The 23,256-nt window shown below is 36.0% G+C and overlaps 1 protein-coding gene across 2 annotated transcripts in view; it reads left to right on the top strand.

Moving 5' to 3' along the window:
• SEMA3E (semaphorin 3E) overlaps nt 1-23,256 on the top strand; it is a 277,698-nt gene that overhangs the window by 178,474 nt on the left and 75,968 nt on the right. For both annotated transcript variants that reach the window (XM_055283382.2, XM_055283383.2), the window contains exon 4: nt 933-1,052. In XM_055283382.2, the coding sequence (XP_055139357.1) occupies nt 933-1,052 (120 nt within the window). The remainder of the gene's footprint in view (nt 1-932; nt 1,053-23,256) is intronic.

The following is a 23,256-nucleotide window of genomic DNA, read 5'->3' on the forward strand; positions in this document are numbered from 1 at the left end:
TACAGAAAAAGTTTGCTGATCCCCAGTCTACTACTATTTCTTACAGGATATAGTAATCTTATTATAGTCCTACAACAAAATGTTATTTTTATTGGTTAGTTTTCTTTACTTAACAATTCTCTCTGAAGGTGCTTTATGTGAATTTGTGAGTGTGAGAATATAAGACTTACTTTCCAAAATATTAAAATTCTGTTTGCCCTAAAGACTACATATTTTGAGAGGCTGAGGCAGGCAGATTGCTTGAGCCCAGGAGTTTGAGACTAGCCTGGGCAACATGGGGAAACCCCATCTCTGCAAAAGATACAAAAAGATTAGCTGGGCATGGTGGCACATGCCTATAGTTGCAGCTACTCCAGAGGCTGAGGTGGGAGGATCACTTGAGCCTGTGAAGGCGAGGCTAGAGTGAGCTGAAATTGCACCACTACATTCCAGCCTGGGCAACAGAGTGAGACCCTGTCTTGGAAAAAAAAAAAAAAAAAAAAAAGGACTGCATATTTCCATACGAATAACTGTGCTTTTCAAATTTTTGGTTTTAATGACTTTATGCTGATTCATTGTTTATACTGTACTTAAAAAACTAACAGCATTGGGAATAACTTACTTAGTGGAACATATTGCCATGAGAATTTTTACACTTGAAGAAATTTCTGAATAGTGCTTTTTTTATTCCTCAATTGTAAACTAGAATACATGAAAAATGATGCACTCTCATTATAAAATGTAATTTACACATCACTGCTAACCAAAATGTCAATCACCCCAGTTTCTTCTCCAAGTTCTTGTTCTCTTTTCTTCTACCCCTCTTGCCTCCTTCACTCAACAGAGATTTATGGTAAAACATGAGCTTTCTAGGGCTAGGAAAAACAAAAATCAAAAAGGACTAAACATGTTTATTATACTGATAGATTCCTTCCCTTTTTTTCCTGCTTTAGGGTGAATGTGCAAATTATGTTCGGGTTTTGCATCACTATAACAGGACACACCTTCTGACCTGTGGTACTGGAGCTTTTGATCCAGTTTGCGCCTTCATCAGAGTTGGATATCATTTGGAGGTAAGATGTTTCATTCATTGCTGTCAATAAAAATAATGCTTAAAACGACCTTGTTCTCAAAGAAAGACTGCAGCATTTCTTCCCAAGAAAGATAAAAGCATTTGTGATATACTGAATTAGTTTGCTCGAGACAGAGAAATTATCTTTCTAAGCCTTTAAAATTCTTGTCAGGTACAAGATCTGTGAACCAATTAATTCACTATGTACTCAATTCACTGAACAATTTTATTTGCTTAATTTGCCCACTTAAGAACACCTCTTAACATCAAACTGTGTTCTCTATTGTGTTATATTAGTATTTTCATTAATTTAACCACCAAACTGGAATATTTATATAGGTGTGTGTGTGTGTGTGTGTGTGTGTGTGTGTATATATAATTTACATAAATAAAATATAATATTTTACAAGGGACATGCAAAGACTTTTTGATTCTGTAATTACTTTCTCATGGTCAGGTGAGGTAGGGAAGATTTCAAACTGAGTTAAGATAAATATTACTTCGTGCCAGTTATACATCTCTTCTGCTAAGACTCTGCCACTAGGTGATACTGCATAATAAAAGCAAATCCCAACTGAATCCTGCCACACATATAATACTTACTAGCAAGCAGGCTCAAAGATCACTCTATAACCTTTTCCTGTAAGCTGGGTGAATCTCAACTCTCATTAATTTTAGGTACATTTTGAAGCACTCTATATCACAATTTTACCCTGAAGCATATGAAACAATATACTCATGTAGAATCTGTTATTTTTCATCTACACTGGAAGGCAGAGTCCTACATTAAGACAAGGCACAGATAAAATCGAGTTCTAGATATTCTGTTGTTAAGCAGCTAGACTCATGATTCTTATATTCCATTTATGGAAGTGCAGCAGTGGTCATAAAATATTAATATTTTAAGCCACCACATACAAAGAACACCGTTTCACCACTAAAATATTATTTCTGATATTCCTTATACTAGTTAACCCTCAGGTGCAAATATAATTTGAAGTATTTGAAGTGCTTAATAGCTGCCCCTGGAGAGTGCCCGTGATTTAACTACTTCAGCTGTTAACTATCTATATAGGGAGATTTTTATCATTAGCATATTTTAAATGTTAACTAACCACTCCTAGTTGTAGATTAAATTAGCTAACATCCAAAATACATCATAGTGTATTTATTGAATCATTTTAAAGAAACAATGTAGATGACATAAAAGTAGAACTTTAGAGATACGGAAGGCAAATCAGGCCACTGTAAGGTCAGAATATATAAATGTATACAACAAAGTATACATATGTATATACGTGTGTATGTATATACACAGTCAGAATACATACCTTTTGTGGTGCAAATCTGCTAGAAACAAATTCAGTTTCATTTATTTGAAAATGCTTTTGTTTCACCTTTATTTTCAAAGGAATTTTCCTTGGTTATAGAATTCTGCATTAATAGTTGCTTTGTGGTTTTGTATTGTTTTCTCCTTTCAGTATCTCAAAACTGCTTTGTCTTCTAATCTCTTTCTAATGTAAAGTAAAGCTTTATTCCTATTGATGTTTCCCTTTTAAAATTGCTTTATCTTTTAAGATTTTGTCTTTATCATTTGTTTTCAACAGTTTCAATAGTGTGACTTTATGTGTGCAGGAGTGGGAGGGATCAGTATCTGTATTTCTTAGGATACTGAGATTCTTGGATACATAACGTTATTCTTTCCATCTAATTTGGTAAATTTTGGTCATTATTTCTTCAAATAATGTTTCTCCTTCATTTACCCACTCCTTTCCTTCAGGATATATATATATATATATATATATATATATATATATATACACACACACACACACATATATATACATGTATATATATATTTATATTTGTTACATATAACTATATATATTTGTTATATATAACATATAATAATATATATGCATATATATACTTATATATATAACAAAAAAGAAAAAAATATATATATATATATTTGTTAGACTTCTAGGCATTGATCTAAGGCACACAGTTCATTTTTATTCAACCTTATTTTCCTCTACTTTTCAGATTGGAAAAATTCTACTGGTTTATATTCAAATTCATCTACTCTTTCTCCTGATATCTCTACTAAGCTCACCCCACTGGATGTACCATACAGAGCATAGTTTACTTGAAAGGTGTATTAGCCCATGTAAACTTGCAATGGGCAGTAGCCACCTTTTACAACTTTCCAGCCACTGCCTTTCATTTGCTTGCATATACAGTTCAGATGTTGGATAGGGATGTTGAAGATAATTTATAAGGGTACATACCATAGCTTCTAGATTTCACCACTCACTTTTCTGCTTGAGTTCTAGCCATTCATTTCCACGTGAATTAAGGGGTTTCCTCAAAGAAAAATCTCTTTAGTCTTTATCTATTCTTAATTGATCTCCAGTGCCTTCTAGAAGTTTTTAAAAATAAATAAATATATATACATATATATAGTTTATCATCATTTTCTTTGAAAGATTTGTCCAATTTAAGATGCATTATCATTAGCAGAACTGGAACTTGGTGTACTTCCACTTCATACACATGATATTAAATAACTTTATATCACATAATTATCTAAATATTAAATATGATTGAAATATTCGAGTCATGTTAGAATCTTTAAATATGATTGAATATTATTTCAATCAAATTCCAATAGTCGAATGTTTCTACGATTGAAATAATATCCCACATAATTATCTAAATATCAGATATATTTTGAAAAACATATATATATATATATATATATATATATATATATATATGTCACAAGAGAAACTGGTGACCATCCAATAATAAAAGCAGTATGAGATTTATCCCCAAAATACCATTTAAAGGCTTGATGCAATTTTACATGAGGGAATGAAAAGTTACAAATCATTTAGGCAAGGAAAATACTTTGATTAAGCAGCGAAGAGGCAGGGATGTACGAAATTGGTTTGCAGAAATTTATGTTGGTTAGAGAACAGCAGGAGATAAAACTGGGACAAGTTGGTGGAAGATTTTAATACGACACATTGGCATTTTGTGTTATTGTAAAGACAGCACGGAGACCATGAAGGAGTTTTGAACAGAGTATTTGATTGACAAGACATTCATAATATTTAAGATTGATTCAAGCAGGGAGAGATGAAAAGCAGAGAGAAATTTAAGGAGGCTATTATATGATCTTTATGAGAGATCATGAAGGTATTTAACACTGTTGTTGCAACAGGAAAGAAAAGGAAGTGTTGAACTCAAGTGAGAAGCTGCTCAGCAGGACAGTTTCTGTAACTTAGTATTTTCTCTGATGTCAAACATGAAAGGGAATTAAAAAACAATTCTAATTTTATTTCTTGCTGATTGGGAAGAAATACTAAGTTCTTACAAGCAAGAGAGAGCTATGGAAGCAGGGTAGGTTTTTGTAAGAATCTAACAGATGTCCAGTATTTCTGTTTTAATTTTTTCATTTTCACTTATGGTTATTTGAAAGAGTGAGTCTGGAGCTAGGAGAGGGTGTTCTCAGAATAGACTGAATTATTAAACCCTGGGGGAGTAGTTAATAGTTTCCTCTGAGAGTCTTTCTTCTCTCTCATTCTGCTCTCACTTTTCTTTTCTCACTCTCACTTTCCCAAAATAACTTGAAAAGTGCCATTATTTAGGTGCTGGTAGAATGTCTAGGGAGTGTCATGAGCACTCAGAGAAAAATTGGATATAAGGCAAATCAGGTTAGTGCAAAATCAGAATTACATTTGTAAAAGAAAAGAAAAGTTTTAAAATGATAGTTAATATTATCAATGGTACAGTTTTAGTAAGGGGATAAGTAATTAGAAAGGAGATTACTGAATAGTGACACAATAAATGCAATAATATCGTTGATTTAATCAAGAAATAGAGTCGTGGCTGGGTGCAGTGGCGCATGCCTGTAATCCCAGCACTTTTGGAGGCCGAGGCCCACAGATCACCTGAGGTCAGGAGTTCAAGATCAGCCTGGCCAACATGGTGAAACCCTATCTCTACTAAAAATATAAAAATTAGCCAAGCATGGTGGCCGGCATCTGTAATCCTGACTACTCGGGAGGCTGAGGCAGGAGAATCGCTTGACCCGGGGAGGCGGAGGTTGCAGTGAGCCAAGATTGCACTATTGCACTCCGGCTTGGGGGACAAGAGCGAGACTCTGACTCAAAAATAAATAAATAAATAAATAAATAAATAAATAAAAGAAATGAGTCGTTAAAGAAAATAAATATGGAGAAGAACATAAAAAGTGAAAGAAGATTTTTCTTAGAATAGCAGATAAACTTAAATTATTTATTTTTTGCTACAGGCGTTGTTGATGAGCTTTTGAGTTTGCATCCTACTTAATCCCTCTGTTTTTATGCGGGGATTTCATGGAGAATGAAATGAATGTGCCTGCTGCTATTCTCTCAAAAGTCTCAGAGTACTTTTTAAATAGTAACAAGTGATACAAATATAAATTACTACAAGTTTATGTCCACCTCTGATTTTACTCACATCTCAAAGAAAATGGAAATTATGTGTTGAATGTAGATGCTCAGACAATAAGAAACAGTTTTAGGTATAAAGCACATATTTCTAGAGAATTGGCAAAGACCTTGAACTCTTGCAAAATTAAAATGGTTTTATTACTTAACAGCCAACATTTCTCTTAAGAATGAGACAACTTTAGCACAAGAATATTAGCACGTTACTATTTGTATTAGTTTTGTTTCTTGCAAATTACCAAAAATGTAGCTGATTAAAACACAGCTTCACACACTTACTATCTCACGGTTTCTGTGGGACAAGAGAGTCCAGGCACTGTTTGTTTGGCTCCTCTGCTAAAGGTCTCCCAAGACTAAAATCAAGGTGTTGCAATCTTTCTAGAGCTCAGGGTCATATTCCAAGTCCATGAGGTTATTGGCAGAATTCATTTCCTTGCAGTTGTAAGACCAAGGTCCTCATTTTCTTAATGGCTATCAGCCAGGGGCTGCTGTCAGCTCCTAGGGGCCACATGCAGTTCCTTGCCATGCGGCCCTGTCATAACATGGCTGCATACTTCTAGGCCAGCAGGCAAATCTTTCTGTTCAGTTTACTAAGAGGGAATCATACAACACAGCTTCATCACAACAATGACTATTCCATCATGTTTGCCATATGAAGTAGTATAAGGAGTGATTTCTTTTTTTTTTTTTTTTTTTTTTTTTTTTTTGGAGACGGAGTCTCGCTCTGTCACCCACGCTGGAGTGCAGTGGCGCAGTCTCGGCTCACTGCAAGCTCCGCCTCCCGGATTCACGTCATTCTCCTGCCTCAGCCTCTCCGAGTAGCTGGGACTACAGGCGCCCGCCAGCACGCCCGGCTAATTTTTTGTATTTTTAGTAGAGACGGGGTTTCATCATGGTCTCGATCTCCTGACCTCGTGATCCGCCCACCTCGGCCTCCCAAAGTGCTGGGATTACAAGCGTGAGCCACCGCGCCCGGCCAAGGAGTGATTTCTTACCATATTCACAGGTGGGCCAACACCCAGAGGAAGCGGATTATATAGTACAGCTATATTTGAGAGTGGGATTCTTGAACACCATAAGCATTCTACCCACCACAGTATTCTTTCCATATCTTACATGTTAAAGAAAGGTTGCATTAATACAGGGATTTTTAGAAAATGTTTCTGGGAGAGGCAAGGCATAGGCCCAGAATGAATGATGAGAAATGAAGCTGTTCTTTTTTTGAATTTTGTAGTGCTCCTCTTAAAAGAAAACTGCATTTCTCTTTGCAAAGATTAAGGGATGAATGTGTGGGACATCTGCAGAATTTTTCTGCCCAAACCTGGGAAAATTTGATTGTCCTTGAGGGCATAAGCATTTGAATATACACTGATGCCATATTTTAACAGTGTACAGTATATTTTCTCAGTCTATATTTATTTAGAGCATATTTATATTAAGTTTTAAGTATGCAGACTAAATTAGTCATGCAAATGTATTTTGCATCAAAGATAATCAGCAATGTACTCTGTGATTTTCAGTATATGGTTTTGATAAAAGTTTCCTCTAGTGCAGAAAGTAGCGCAGCTATTTGGATAGTATTGGCTTCAAAATCATAAGGGTTATACATATACCTATGAGAGTACAAATCTCTCTGAAAATGTGTTAGATACTTTACACAAATAATGTTTTTAAAAGGTAGCCCACAGTTAAATGTTATAGACTGGAAATGATGTCTTTTTGCAGTTGCCTGTATTCTGTAGTTAAATATTTTGTAATGTGACAGCAGGAGATTACTATTTAGACATAACAATGTTCTTACCTTTTAAGGTCATATGTGTTACATGTTACCTCATCGGTCCCTGAAAGCTTGAACACCATATTTTAAGTAAATATTGAAAATATATTTTTAGGCGATGATTATTATTCCAAATAAATTAAAACATACATGCTACAAATACATGAATTTTAGAATCAGATGTTTTCCTCAAAAGTATTTTATTAATGTTTGTTTCTTAACTTTTTTTTTGGTTCTGCTTATAGTACAAAGTAAAAAATTCACTGGGATATTCAACAAAACTTGTAAGTTTTTGAGGTTCAAAAAGTCACCCCTTATGTGACTGAAATGTGTCTTTTCTCTTTCACAACTGAGATTATTATAGCCATGCATTTAATATTCTTTGTCCTTTCACAAATAAATATGTATATCTTAATTTTACAAACCATTTTCTTTAATATCAACTCTTCCTGCACCCAATTCTAAACCCCTGAAATTCTGAAGATTTCCAAATCTGTTATTTTTATGAGTTTCTGTTGTATTTGTTTATTATTGCTTGTTTATCAAATTTATCTTTTTTTTTTTTTTGAGTCGGAGTCTCGCTCTGTCGCCCAGGCTGGAGTGCACTGGCGCCATCTCGGCTCACTGCAAGCTCCGCCTCCCGGGTTCACGCCATTCTCCTGCCTCAGCCTCCCGAGTAGCTGGGACTACAAGCACCCACCACCACGCCAGGCTAATTTTTTGTATTTTTAGTAGAGACGGGGTTTCACCGTGTTAGCCAGGATGGTCTCCATCTCCTGACCTCGTGATCCACCCGCCTCGGCCTCCCAAAGTGCTGGGATTACAGGCTTGAACCACCACGCCCGGCCCAAAGTTATCTTAATAGTGGGTAAAAATATTAAAGATAATCATTTTAAAATAATTTGTAAAAATCTAGAGTGGGTAATAGCCAATTTAATAGAATAAATATATGAAAATTTACATTACATTTTTATAACATTTATACTTTCAGATAATCTTTATATACTAAACTAGACTTTAGTTAGCAAAAATGTCCAGATTGTAATTTATACCAAGATATTTTTATAAACCTTATTGGTCACATGATGTGAAGAATGACTCTGGTCTGTAATTTGTTGATCCATTTATTTGAAAATAATATATAGAAATGTTTTACTGATTTAAAAATTATGGTAATTTTTAATATTTTCATTTCAAGTAAGTGATTAGAAGGTAATGAGCATTCCCCTATGAAGTCAGGATATGTTTTGTTTTGGTCTCAGTCTATGAGTTTTTCGTTCTGCAGACTAATTACTGTACATGGTTTTGTTTGTTTGTTTTGTTTTGGTTTTTGCTAGAAATGTAATGGAGATTAAAGGCCATAAAAATGGAGATTACCTGACAATGGTACTTTTTTTTTTTTTCAGTAGGGAGAATGGGAGTATTTTATGCATTAGAGTTGATATGGAAAGTTAAATGCAAAAGAGATAATTATTTACACTAACATATTAGCTACCCAATAAATATCCAGCTCACACCTGTAATCCTAGCACTTTGGAAGGTCAAGGTGGGCAGATCACAGGAGGTCAGGAATTCAAGACCAGGCTGGCCAACGTGGTGAAACCCCATCTCTATTAGGAATACAAAAAAATTAGTCAGGCGTGGTGGTGGGCCCCTGTAATCCCAGCTACTCTGGACGCTGAGGCATGAGAATTGCTTGAACCTGGGAGGCGGAGGTTACAGTGACCCGAGATTGCACCACTGCATTCTAGCCTGGGTTACAGAGTGAGACTCCATCTCAAATATATATATATATGAATGATATGAATTAGCATTAGAAGAATTCAATGGAAACCAATACTTTAAAAGAAACTATGCATTTTATCCATTGGAGTATGCCATTTTCTACTTTGTTTCTTCTGCTTTCTTTACTGAAATCAAAAGATACTTTTCAGTGCAGCTAATAGAAAAGGCAGTGTTATGTACCCCGGAGCATTAAAAGGTGATCCTGACACTTTCTCCAGAAGCTTGCCGTCTATTATTTTTGTGATTTTAAAACACCCAAGGTTATTTAAAAATGTTCCAGAATAGAGGGATTGTTCCTTCTGGCCTTCCTCTCCTGTCAATCTTATTAGTGAAAGCTGGTTAAATGATTTTCTGATGGGAAGGAAAAGAGGATTCCTTGTGCTAGTTTTTGTCTGAAAATGATTATATGAAAACTATTGGAAAAGTAGACTTCTTGACAGATGTCACTTATGGATCACTCTTTTGCATCCTCTCTGTGTGTGAGGCAGTTAGTAAGAAACCTCACTCTCTTGCGCTTTCTTCACTCTGCTCACCTTACCTGTGAGCAAAGAGAAGGCCCCGAGAGAAACAGCGTGATGCTTATGTTGCTGAGCAGCCTTGCAGGTGGCCACTAGGGAATGAGGGAGCCGGAGAGGCATATGTTGAACCAGAACTCTGTAACTAATTAAAGAACTAGGAGGTTTAATTCACAGGGAGCATTTTGAGGGCTTTTATGATGAGCATTTATGAGGGCTTTTTTTCCTCCCTCACTTGAACAAATATAAATGCATGGAAGAAGTCAAAATAAGGAAAAGTGAAATGCTCCAAAGCCAACGTTTGCCCACCTCTTCCATGGCTTTCCTAATTCTGATTTTGCAGTCCTAATTATGATTTTGTTGATTTTCAATCAAAATATTTCATGGACATTCATACACACACACACGCACACATACACATATGGATATAATTCTATCTCATTCATTCAAATGCCTGCCTAGTATTTCATGGTAAGAATAAACCATAATGTATTTAATTAAGCAATTTATTTTTAAACCCTTAATCCTGAAGCTACAGCCAACCAGAAGAAGGAGAATGAGTGTGGTTCTTTGAGTGGTTTGGCACCTAAAGGGCAAATGAGCTTCTCATGGTTGTGACCCAGCAAGCATTCATGTCTCTTTAGTTTAATCAGACGTTAGAAACTGGCAGCAATATGCCCAATTCAGCTCACAGATGTGCTTTGTTTGTCACAGACAGTGTTTCTTGTTTGTTTTCTTGCAAAGAGCATACTTTTAAAAACTGGTTGGTTTCACATAGTAAATTGTGATTTTCAATGGACCCACATGAAAAGAACCAGTTGGTGCTAAGTAGTTGCAGCCCCACTTTCCACATGGGACATGTGCTTAACAATATTCTACAGTTTCTATCAAGCACACAATGCACACTTGCACCCAGGCATTTTGCCAGTTTGCCATCTCCACCTGGCAATAAGAGGCATTTGTGTTTGCTACTCAAGTACTTGAAGGAATATGCACCTCCTGAAAACCCTTAAGTGCTTAGAATCTAGTAGTAAATAACTATGGAATGAATGAATGTGTAAATAAATGAATGGGTTTGTTACATTTATGCCTTGATGTAAAACTCCAAGATTCTAAGTCTAAATTAAAAATTTCAGGCCTTGATTATAATATGTAAAAGATTTAAATTTGGTGAATTTTTGTTTTTATTTTAACCCTTTTTTGGTTAAGTTGGTTAAAGTGTTTATAAAAGGAATTTGCAAGTCCCCCTGTGTTAGTCTATTCCCATGCTGCTATAAAGAACTGGCTGAAACTGGGTAATTTATAAAGGAAAGAGGATTAATTGACTCACAGTTCCATATGGCTGAGGAGGCCTCAGGAAACTTACAATCATGGTGGAAGTGGAAGCAAACCTGTCCTTCTTCACATGATGATGGCAGGAAGGAGACATGCTGAGCACAGGGGGAAAGCCCCTTATGAAGTCATCAGATCTCATGAGAACTTACTCACTATCACAAGAACAGGATGGGGGAAACTTCCCCCATGATTCAATTATCTCTACCTGGTTCCTCCCACGACTCCATGGGAGCTATAATTCAAGATGAGATTTGGGTGGGGAACAAAACTAAAGCATATTGCCCCCTCCCCTGACAACTTTTTTCTTTTAATTATATAGATTCTGCCAACTCTTGGAAAGGTTTGGTGATAACATGATAATATGTATTTGTTTTTACTTTTCTGGTCTTTAAAACATAAATTAAGCATAACATAAACAGCAGAGACATTTGTTAAGTACACCGGTTTTGTTAACTTATAAAATGAATAAAGAAAAGTATACAGACAAAAAAATGTAACCTATGTTTTTTTTCAAAAATTGAACACATCAGTTTAAGCAGCATCTAGATCAATAAATAGAACACCAGTGCCCCAGAGTCTGTTGTCCACCTTCAATAACTACCCCCGAAATAAACACTATTATGATTTCTATCATCATATATTAGTTTTGCCTCATTTAGAATTTTATGTAATGGAATCATATACCAAGTATTTTTTGTGTGGTTAGCTTATTTTGCTCAACAATTATACTGAGATTGATCTATGTTGTGTGTTGTTTTAGTTCATGTGTTTTCATTACTGTATTTTATTTCTTTACATGGATATAACACAATTTACTTTCCCACTCTTTTTCTGATCATTCTAATTGTTTATAGCAATTGTGCTGTAATTATGCTGCTATGAGCATTCTTGTCCATATCTTTTGGTGAACTTATGGGTGTGTTTTTAGTTAGTATGTTTTAGTAGTGGAATTGCTGTGCCATAGAGGACACATATGTTCAACTTTAGTAAATACTGCTAAACCATTTTTGAGTCATTGTACCTATTTTATGTCCACAAGTGGTGTATGAGTTCTCCAGTTACTCCACATTAAGCATTGTCTGTCTTTTTCTTAGCATTCTAATGGCTGCATAGTTGTATCACATTGTGGTCTTAATTTCTATTTTTCTGATGCTCAAGAAAATTGTGGGCCTTTTATGTGCTTATTGAGGTTTTCAGTCACTTTTGAGCTGAAGTCTTCAGTTTGCCATTTAAGAGCTGTTCGACATTTGCCAAATGGGTTTGTTGGGGGATTTTATGAGGGAGCAAGTATAAAATATCCAACTCAATACTCAGCATACAGAAAATAATCAGTGAAAGATAATTCCTTTTATGGCCCCTTTTTGTGTTGTTTAAAACAGAAAATTTGAAACAAGGGCCAAAATAAAATTGGGAGGAAACAGTAGAGGAGAGTAGTTGATTTATATGTATATAATATATATAATCAGGGGGTGGGAAAAGAGAAACAGGGAGAGAGAACAAGGCCAACATTTTCTGCTTATGATATTGAACTTACTGACAATCAAGGTAAGTCCGAAAGAAATGATGTGCTGTATAGTTCTCATTAGTGTGTGAGGGAGTAGAGATCAATGGCATAAGCTTTTGATTCAAGAATACCTGGGTTTTTATTTTGTCTCTGTAGTTTAACCAGATCTGTTATAAGGTTTTTAATAATATTGTCTTCATAGAGTCAGTAGTGAAAATTAAATTTATATATGTATATGAAATTAAATATAAAAAATGAATATAAAATATTTTAAGCATAAAATATTTTTAAAATCCAAAATAAAAATTAGGCCAGTCGTGGTGGCTCATGCCTGTAATCCTAGCACTTTGGGAGGCCAAAGCAGGAGGATTACTTCGGCTCAGGAGTTTGAGACCAGCCTGGGCAACATGGTAAAACCCAGTCTCTACCAAAAATACCAAAGTTAGCTAGGCGTGGTGGCGCATGCCTGTAGTCCCAGCTACTCAGGAGGTTGAGATAGCAGGATCTCTTGAGCCCAGGAGGTGGAGGTTGCAGTGAGCCAAGATTACACCATTGCACTCCAGCCTGAGCGACAGAGCCAGAACCTGTCTCAGAAATAAATAAATAAATAAAATTAAAAAAATAAAACTTAAAATTTAATTGTATAAAAATTCAAACCTAAAATGTAAGTTATATGTTTGTATTTGGCCAGTAGTAAATTAAGTACTTAATATAAAGTAGCTATTTTTATTAACTTTTCTATCTTTGAGCTTTGAGACATAATTGTAACATAATTCTTGATATAAGGGGCAGTGTCCTTAATAAGACAATTACAAAGAAAAATCTGAGGCTTTCTATGTATGAATTTTTGTGTCTCATACCAAAAACTTAATGTTATCCTAGTTCATCACTTTTCACATGTATGATACTATGGCAACCAGATGATTTCTTTTCCTTATGCAGCTACTGAGTAATGGTGGATGTTTTGTAGCAGCTACATTAGTCTGCTTTAGGCTAGAAATGTTATCAGATTCGGTTTTCAAATTTTCTTTAAAGGATCTGGAGAAATTTTGAAAAAATATGACTGAAGACATTAAATTCGGTAACTCTAAAGATACATTTCACATTTGTTGAAACAATGACTCTAAGGAGAAAATATGCTAGCCTGGGAGGACTTTCTTGGTTTTTGTTTTGTTTTGTTTTTGTTTTAGAATAGGGTCTCACTCTGTTGCCAGACTTGAATGTAGTGGCACGATCATAGCTCACTGTAGCCCTGGACTCCTAGCCTCAAGGGATTCTCCAACTTCAGCCTCCCAAAGCACTGGGCTTATAGACATGAGCCACCACACTCAGCCAGAATTTTTTTTTGTTTTTAAGAATATGTTTACTAAGATATTTGGATAATATTAGGTGATTAAGTAATACATTGACTCCTTAACAGTAACTTGAATTTTATTAGTGTAGTCAAGTTGAATTAGTTATAAATTCAGTCACACACTATATTGCTAATTCATGGACATGATATAGAACAGATGTACCTAGAGTTAAATTTGGTGGGCTAATTAAAATATTGGCTTGATTAAAATGACTTGCTTTTTCCGGACTGGCAAGATGAATTTTGTCAGGTTTTACTTTCCAAATGGAAATTATTTTAAATATAAGTCAACTCTAATTTTACTCATTTATTGTGTTAACTTTGAAAATTCCACATTGTTACAGATATTTTGTCCAGAAACTTTATTTTGAGTGTTTGCGTGGATTAAACAGCTAGACAGAGAAAGATAAAAAAGAAAAGTGGATGAGTTCAGTAGAAAAAGAGGACTCATTGTGTTAACATTATTTTCCTATTAGAAATTGAAAAAAACAATATATGAGCCTCAAACAGAAATGAATCTTTTTATTATCCTACTGTTGGAAAAATATCATTTGGCATGGCACTTACCACTTTGGCCACTGTGCCTTTGTTTACTGGCCTATCTTCTCCAGTGTTTTCCATACTAACTGCATCTTTAATGTCACTGGAGAGATATGCCCCCAATGTTTCTATCTCTCTTCCTAAATATCTTTTCTATTTTGCATTTGGAGTAAATAAATAAGCTCCGTGTTCATCTTTCGCTTTTCTCCAGCGATAGCCTTCCTTCTTCTAAGATGAAAAATGTTGCATAGACTTTGTTGTTGTTGTTGTTGTTGTTTGAGACAGAGTCTCACTCTGTCACACAGGCTGGAGTGCAGTGGCGCGATCTCGGCTCACTGCAGCCTCCACCTCCTGGGTTCAAGCGATTTTCCTGCCTCGGCCTCCTGAGTAAATGGGGCGACAGACACCCGCCACCATGCCCAGCTAGTTTCTTTTGTATTTTTAGTAGAGACGGGGTTTCACCATATTGGCCAGGATGGTCTTGATTTCCTGACCTCGTGATCCACCCACCTCGGCCTCCCAAGGTGCTGGGATTACAGGTCCCAGCCAAAATGTTGCATAGAGTTTTATATGTCCACCCATATTCTCATATTTGAACCGTTTGAACCATTTGACAAACTTTGTAGTCTATATTGATTAATTGATCAATATATAGATTCAGTTTTATTTATAGAATAAAATTCTGGAATAAAATTAACAAGCTGTTCTCTCATCCTAGTCCAATCTCCTCAGGACAGTTTGTTTTTCTCTCTAATCCTCCATTTTCTCATTTGCAAAATTAGTTAAGAGGGCATCAACTAAATCCAAAATAGCATATAGTGAAGTAATACTGTCTATCTGACAATCTTATTGTAAGAATCAAATTATTCCAATAAGAATCTTAATAAATAGAGCTACCATGTATTAAGTACATACTCTGTGCCAGATGTTTTTGTTCATTTATGTTGATACTTATAACACTTCACAAGGGAGGAATTGTTATTCTCATTTAACAAATGAAGAAAGTAAGAAATGAAGTCACTTCTTAATGCTATACAGTACTGGAAGAACTTGAGCTTCATGGTCAAACGCCAAGTTATTTTCATTATAATGTGTTGCTTTCCCAAATTATATACTATATTGATGCATTTTGTAAAACAATGAGGGATCACACAGAGAGTTTAACGTTGGTAACAATTGTGTCTAAGCAACATCTGCTGTGTGAATCTACACCTTCCACTGCTTTTCCACTCTTTCTTTCAATTTGATCTTCATTCTCGGCTGTCAGTAGACATCTCATTTTCAGTCTTTCAATACCCCCAGGTTTTGCTTTCTTCTGACACAGAGGAGACCTCACTGCAGTGATATTCACAAAACACCACCACAAACTACTTGGTTCTTTGTGTATCTGTGTATTCACCTTTATAATTCATTAACCTTGGTTCAGTTGAACCTTTTGTTTTCTCCACTGCTGTTTGAAACTGCTGAATATCATTAGAGACAATTGTGGGATGCCTTCACTGTTATTCAGATGAGCCTATATACATGTGGTCAATCTTTTTTAGCCCTTAATTAACTCTTGGCATTGTCCAAGTTGCTACTATTCTGGAGGGTGGATCGGAGTAGATTAACGTAGTGGGAAGAATACAGGCTTTAGGACTAACAGATGAAATTTCAAATCCAAAGTCTGCTACTCACTAATTGTGTAACCCTGAGTCAATATCCACATTGAGCTTCAGTTTCCTTATCTATAAACTTAAGACTCCATTTTAATGAGTAGCTTGTCAAAGTTGCATGGATTTTTTGACATCATAAATGGGAAAGCAGCTGCCTTAGGGACCGGAATGTAGTAAGTGTACACAAGATGCTACTTTTGTTCATGTTAAGTCCCCAATGCTGCCTTCATAGTTTTTTAACTCAAAGTATTTGAAATATCTCCTATTTAAAAAAGCAAATGGAGGCCATAAAGTAAAAGTCTATAACTTCCCCCTCTCTTTCACGTCTAAATTTAAATATTTGGTGCTACCTTTCCCCCTTTCTCCGATGAAGCCCTCACTCTTCTTTCTCAGATTATTTATTCCACCTATACTCTTTCTATTTATTTATTTTTTATTTGAGACAAAGTCTCACTCTTGCCGCCCAGGCTGGAATGCAATGGCGTGATCTCGGCTCACTGCAACCTCTGCCTCCTGGGTTCAAACTATTCTCCTGCCTCAGCCTCCCAAGTTGCTGGATTACAGGTGCCCACCACGATGCCCAGCTAATTTTTGTATTTTTAGTAGAGACGGGGTTTCACCATGTTGGCCAGGCCTGTCTTGAACTCCTGACCTCAGGCCAAACGCCCGCCTCAGCCTCCCAGAATGCTGGGATTACAGGCGTGAGCCACCGTGCCCAGCCCCACCTATACTCTTGATGACAGATATCTCTTTGTTTCTTCATTACTTTAATCCACCAAATATCCTTTTTTTCTTTCCACTTCTACCTTCCAGAATATAAAAATGTTTTAGAGTTCTCTATTCTGAAATAAAAATTATAAAACAAACAGAAATTTTGCCTCAAACTTACTTAACCTACAAGCTGATTTATTGACTCCAGCATTTTCTAAAATATCTTGAACGCATAGTCTGTATTTGCCTATCTTTGCTTTCTCAACTTCTATTTACTCTTCGACTCAAGGTGCATCTATCACTTTGTTGAAATGGACTGGTTATTGTTACCTACAGCCTTCTAGTTGCTAAATGTCTTCCTTAACTCATTTTCCTCCACTACTTCCTTGTTGCATCTGACAGTATTAGTAATTTTCAAATAGAAGCTTTCTTCTTTTCATTTTTAGGAGCATGTTTTCCCAATAGTTTTAAAATGCTGAGGCTGGTCACAGTGGCTCACGCCTGTAATCCCAGCACTTTGGGAGGCCAAAACGGGCGGATCACCTGAGGTCAGGAGTTTGAGACCAGCCTGGCCAACATGGCAAAAATCCTGTCTCTACTAAAAATACAAAAATTAGCCAGGAGTGTTCATGTGTGCCTGTAGTCCCAGCTGCTCTGGAGGCTGAAGCAGGAGAATCTCTTGAATCCCAGAGGTGGAGGTTGCAGTGAGCCGAGACTGAGCCACTGCACTCTGGCCTGGGTGACAGAATGAGACTCCATCTCAAAAAAAAAAAAAAAATGCTGAATATTCTGCCTTCCCAGCCTTTTAAATGTTGATGACTGCAGGAATTCTGTTCTTGGTCTGTGTTTTCCAACATTGCATGCTTTCCTTGGTATTCTTATTTCTTTACATAGCTACATCTACCCTCTGTTGGCTGGCTCCAAAATCATATTCCCATAATTGATCTTTATCTAGAAATCTATAATCACATTTTCTATGCTTACTGGACATTTATCCCTAAAGTAATTTCCTAGAGACAATGCAAGATAGCCATTCTTTTAATAAATAAAATTGCACATTCAGGTTGACAAAGGAGGGAGGACCTCTTGACAAGAGGAAGAGACAGATCCTACGCTTCCTTCATGACTCTCCTCTCCAACAAAAGAGACCAAAGAGACAATCACAAGATTTTGTGCCATGTTTCAAAGACTATATTCTCTAATTTGTCCATGCATTCACTATGCTGATTCCTTTACTTGGAAAACTCTTATCCTTATTCTCTGTTTGGATCACACATCATCTCCTCTATTAAGCTTATCTCAACCTCTATCAGATGAAGCTAATTACTTCGATGATTAATCTGGATTTTAATTGTACTTAAGACAAAACTTAATTTTGAATTAGTATCTCTAGAGAAGAGACTGTCATTTCTAACTCTATATCTTCATGCTTCAACATAATGCTGGCAGCAGTCATTGAAATCATTCATTGAAAACATGTAATAAACATATATATATACATATATCTATCAGGTCATTATTTTACTTAACATTATTTAACTTAACCTAGTTATTTTTCTTTTTTTTTTTTTTTTTTTTTTTGAGACGGAGTCTCGCTCTTTCACCCAGGCTGGAGTGCAGTGGCGCGATCTCGGCTCACTGCAGGCTCCGCCCCCCGGGGTTCACGCCATTCTCCTGCCTCAGCCTCCCGTGTAGCTGGGACTACAGGCGCCCGCCACCTCGCCCGGCTAATTTTTTGTATTTTTTTAGTAGAGACGGGGTTTCACCGTGTTAGCCAGGATGGTCTCGATCTCCTGACCTCGTGATCCGCCCGCCTCGGCCTCCCAAAGTGCTGGGATTACAGGCGTGAGCCACCGCGCCCGGCTTAACCTAGTTATTTATAAACTATTAATTGCTAGACCTTTAAATAGTTGTTGCATTAATATAAATCAATAAAAGATGCTTCTGAATAGAATTGAGTATTATGTTGACTTTTAAGTTTAAAACTGGTATGTTCAAATATTTAAATACTCTAAATTTTTTTGAATTTTTAAAATCAATATTGAAAATTCAAGATCACATATATGCAAGTATATATATGTATGTATAAATATAAATGTATATATGATGATCTTTCCAGCTTTCTGGGCTAATTACTCTTTGACTGTTTCCTCTTCCATACTAATCATTTATAAATCATCATTTAAATTTTTATCTCTTATATAGTGTCTTTTGTGAACTGCTTTTATTTCAACCCTGATTTGGAATCAATCATAGGCTATCTATCAGGCTGTGCAAATAAACCTTTGCTTAACTCAAATTAACAAAGCCTTGGTTGAATACATCAGGGGAGGCAGTATCTAGTCTGTCTTGCTATAACTCTTCTGTGACCTATGCCAGTTCATATAACTGATGCTTTGTTATTGTGATGACACTTTTACTTTATACCCTTTTTCTGTCAGAAGTGGATACCTAATGGGCTCTTTCATGTTCCAAAGGTTTAGATTTTCGTTCAGGAACTCTAATCCAACCCTTGGGGTCCTACTTTTGGTTTTGTCCCTTCTTCAATCCAATACCCTGTCACTATGTCAGAAAGGTCCTGTACAAAGGTACTCCACTACCCTGTCTCTTTCTGATTTGATGATTAGTATGGGCAGTAACTGGGGGTCTCTTTGCTCTGTAAGCCTTACTCTATTCTTATCGTACTTGTTCTGGCTTTACCATTACAGAGTTGCTCAAGTTCTGGGTCTCAGTTCTGACTGTCTCTTCTCTCTGTATTCCCCTTCTGGTTTCCCCAGTCCCTCATATCCACACCCTTACAACTTGGACTACTTGCATCGACACAAGCTACTAAGAAGGAAAGTTGCTACAATGTACTAGAAATTCCAAGGACGTTTTATTAGCTATGATGCAGAATTAGACAGAGGAAAGTGCTAAAGTTCAAATACTTCTACTTGACAGAGCAGTGCTTCCTCATGGGGGGCATAGAAGTTCTGGTAAACTCTCAGGAGGGTGGAGGGTTCCTGGCCAGGAACATCAGGAAGGGGACTAAGTGAAAACACGTAACTCTACATGATGTAGAGGATGGTCTAAACATATGATTGTAGGGAAAAAGTCTATAAAAAACAAAACAAAACACATAAACAAAAACCTGACCCCCAGTGTAGCAGCTTTAGCAAACATAGAAAGAAGAAAAGAGAAAAATAACAAGCAAGTAAACTCTTCACTGATGGTGTTTTTCTTTGGGGACTTTCTATAGGATTCCCATCCCTTAAGTGGCTAAATCACTGTTGAGATAATAGAAATTTACATTGGCTAAATATGTGAGAATATAAAAGTAAAGGAGCCAAGTGGACAGTGAGCAGTTAAACAGAAAATTGCTTGCCTGGTTTCCAAACAAAACTGAGTCTGGTAAACATCTCTTCAGTCCAGTGATGTCTAAATAAAAATCAGCAAACCTTGGGGCTAAGGAAAGGATTGGCGTCCAAAATGTCATAGCACAGGATATTGAAAAGAGATGGAAAAGTATTTATTAATTAAAGAAATGGAAATAGAATATAATATTATTTGTTTGACTTCTAAGTAAAACTCAAATATAATGTGAATTTTTGGAATAAGATACGAAAGATTCTGTAAAGGCTGGAGGGGAATTTAACACATCTTCAATAGTGGTTATCTCCAAATATTTGAATTATGAAAAAATCATTAATTACAGGTTTATCTAAGTACATTCTACATTTTTTCTCCATAATATGTAGATTTAATTTGTAAGTAATCATGTTGCTTCATTCATTTATAGTTATGCAAGTTTTTGCCTTCCTCTTTGTAAAGAATTCAAACAACAGAGACAATTGAAAGTATTGATTGAACATTACCCCAATCGTAGTCTTTTTCTTGGAAAAAAATAAAACAAAAAAACACTACCGCCAGTTTACATTGTCTGGCAGACCTTTTCCTCTCTGGAAGGATGCAATCCAAACTGATGACAGTGGTGATATTAATTGTATATATACACACTTGTATATATGTGTGTGTATCCATACCTGTAGGCTTAAAAATCTGTTTCTTGCTGGATGTATAACATGGGGCAGTTTACTCTTTCTGATGGTGGCTCAGTGTCCTCCTCCGTAAAATGGAGCTTACCTCACATGTAGGGTTGCTGTGATGATTAAATTAATGTAAATAAAGCACCTAGAATACTACTTGTCAAATAATAAATGTTGTATGACTATAGCTATCATCGTCAGATCAACGGCAGACCCAGCTGCATCATCATCATCATCATATCTTTCTTTTCTGTACTTATTTTCTAAATTATCCGGTGGCATCAACTATTGCCATTGCATGTTGGTTCACAAATCTGAATCTTAGTGCTAACATACATTTTGATATCCTATGTCAAGATTTTTATTATTTTCTGCCATTATTTAAAAAAACATCCAAATTGGCAAATCACATTCCCCATATGAAATGTTATCAAGTTTTCTTAAAAACCCGTCCTTTCATTCATTTCTACTATGCATCTGCTTTTTTCCTTATCATCCATGCTTAACACCTAACTTTTGTAACCTAACTTTTCCCCACGTTGAATCAGTAGCAAAATCCTTTTGGCTGTATCCATAAACTGTTTTTCCAATCCATTTCTTTTTCTATTCCTCCTGCCAGAACTATCATTATCTTTGACTGCTATCACTAGCTTCCTTGCTGTTTTTACATGCTTTTTAATCTCACTATGTCTCTGCTGTCAAATTAATCTTGCCATCCAATAAGTCTCTTCAAAACAACCATGTTTACCATTGCGCACTGAGTGAAGAGTTCAAATGGTGTATCTCAGATAGCTGGTGTCCTTCAGAGTCTAGCTCTAATATAACTTCTCGGTCTTTTCTCTCCCTCTTGCTCATTAAACTTTCCTTATATGTGTTTGGTTACAATCCGTCTGGGCTACTCACTGCTGTCCTACAGACTTTTATCTTCCTTTTTTTTTTTTTTTTTGAGACAGAGTCTTGCTCTGTCACTCAGGCTGGAGTGCAGTGGCACAATCTCAGCTCACTGCAACCTCCACCACCTGGGTTCAAGCCTCAGCCTCCTGAGTAGCTGGGATTACAGATGTACACCACTATGCCCAGCTAATTTTTATCTAAGTCTTGAATGAGAAGCTTTGTTCTCCTTCTAGAATGTCTTCCCATTATTGGGGAATGGTTTAAAAATTTTGGAATAAGATCTGCCTGTTAGTAGGTTGCAAATTTGCATAAGTTTCTGAAAATCTCTGAATCTAAGAAACTTTACTTATAAAATGAGAATAAAATTATCTATCCCATGAGGATGTAGTAACAACACAATAAACAAGTAAGAAATATGCTTATCACAATACCCCACAGACAGAAAATGTCCCTAATGTGAACTCTTAGCCAATTGGTATGTTATTTTCTTCCTTAGGAAAAGCATCCTAGAATATTACCACTCCTTTTCCCAAACCAGACCACCCTACCACCTCCAGGACAAGAAATAGGCTTCTACATTCTCCTGTACTCATATCACTATGTACCTCATTATAGAGATTTTTCACATTGAGGCACTCATTATACTAATTGTACTTCCCTATGTTGAGCCCAGAAAACAAGTTTCTACCCTCTAATGTTCTTTGGAGGGTTACCATGAATTTAGATACTTCTATTAAATATTCGTGATGAAGCAATAAAGGAAAATATTTAGAAAAAAAAACATTTTGTATCTTGTAAAGTGCTCTGCAGGAATTGTTTGCAGGACCTACCAGAATTAACATACGCTGTGCACAGAGTAGTGAAGTGCACATTGAACTGAAAAGCTGATGTTAGATACTGTGTTTATTCTACATTCTTTTACCGCTGATCATGTGGTTCTAGTGAAGCAGAACCACATGCTGGTTACCTATATCTGAGTTTTACATATTTCTATTCTATTCTGTTATCGATAGAGAGGCATAAGCCACCATAATATCATGCAAGAAAAGAAAATACGTTAAGGATATTATAATGTCTCTTTTGCTCTGTAGTATAAGCTAATTTTTTGTGTTTTGATAAAAGGAGGAATCAGAAGCAAGAAGAAAGGTGCAAAATATGCTCTCACACTTGAGACTGTCATAGAGCAGGGTTTCCCATTTCAAGTATGTAACAGATTAGAACAGGTTAGACTGTGGCCTTGAAATCATAAAATCAGAAATAATTATTTAATTGTTATCAGTTTCGAAAATAATTTTGGAATAAAATTCTTCTTTAACTGTATAAGAATAGTACACTATAATGTGGGTACATTTTCTCCTCTCCCTGAGAAACAACCAAAAAGCCCTTAGCCTAGACTTCTCTGATGATCATGAAAGACTTTGCCCATTAACCTTAATTTTCCAAAATTTCTTTTGTTGAGACTTTTAACTCCAAGAGAGCTGTATGGTTCCAGCCTGGGCTGAATAACAAATCGGCTGTTAGAGAAAGTGTCCTTTCCCTCGCAGCTGTCCAGTTCTTACTGTGCAGATGGTGGATTTATGTTTTCTTTTACTAGCAATTCCTTTCTTTCTT

Source organism: Symphalangus syndactylus, chromosome 6, assembly GCF_028878055.3.
Source record: "Symphalangus syndactylus isolate Jambi chromosome 6, NHGRI_mSymSyn1-v2.1_pri, whole genome shotgun sequence".
Classification (NCBI taxonomy): Eukaryota; Metazoa; Chordata; class Mammalia; order Primates; family Hylobatidae; genus Symphalangus; species Symphalangus syndactylus.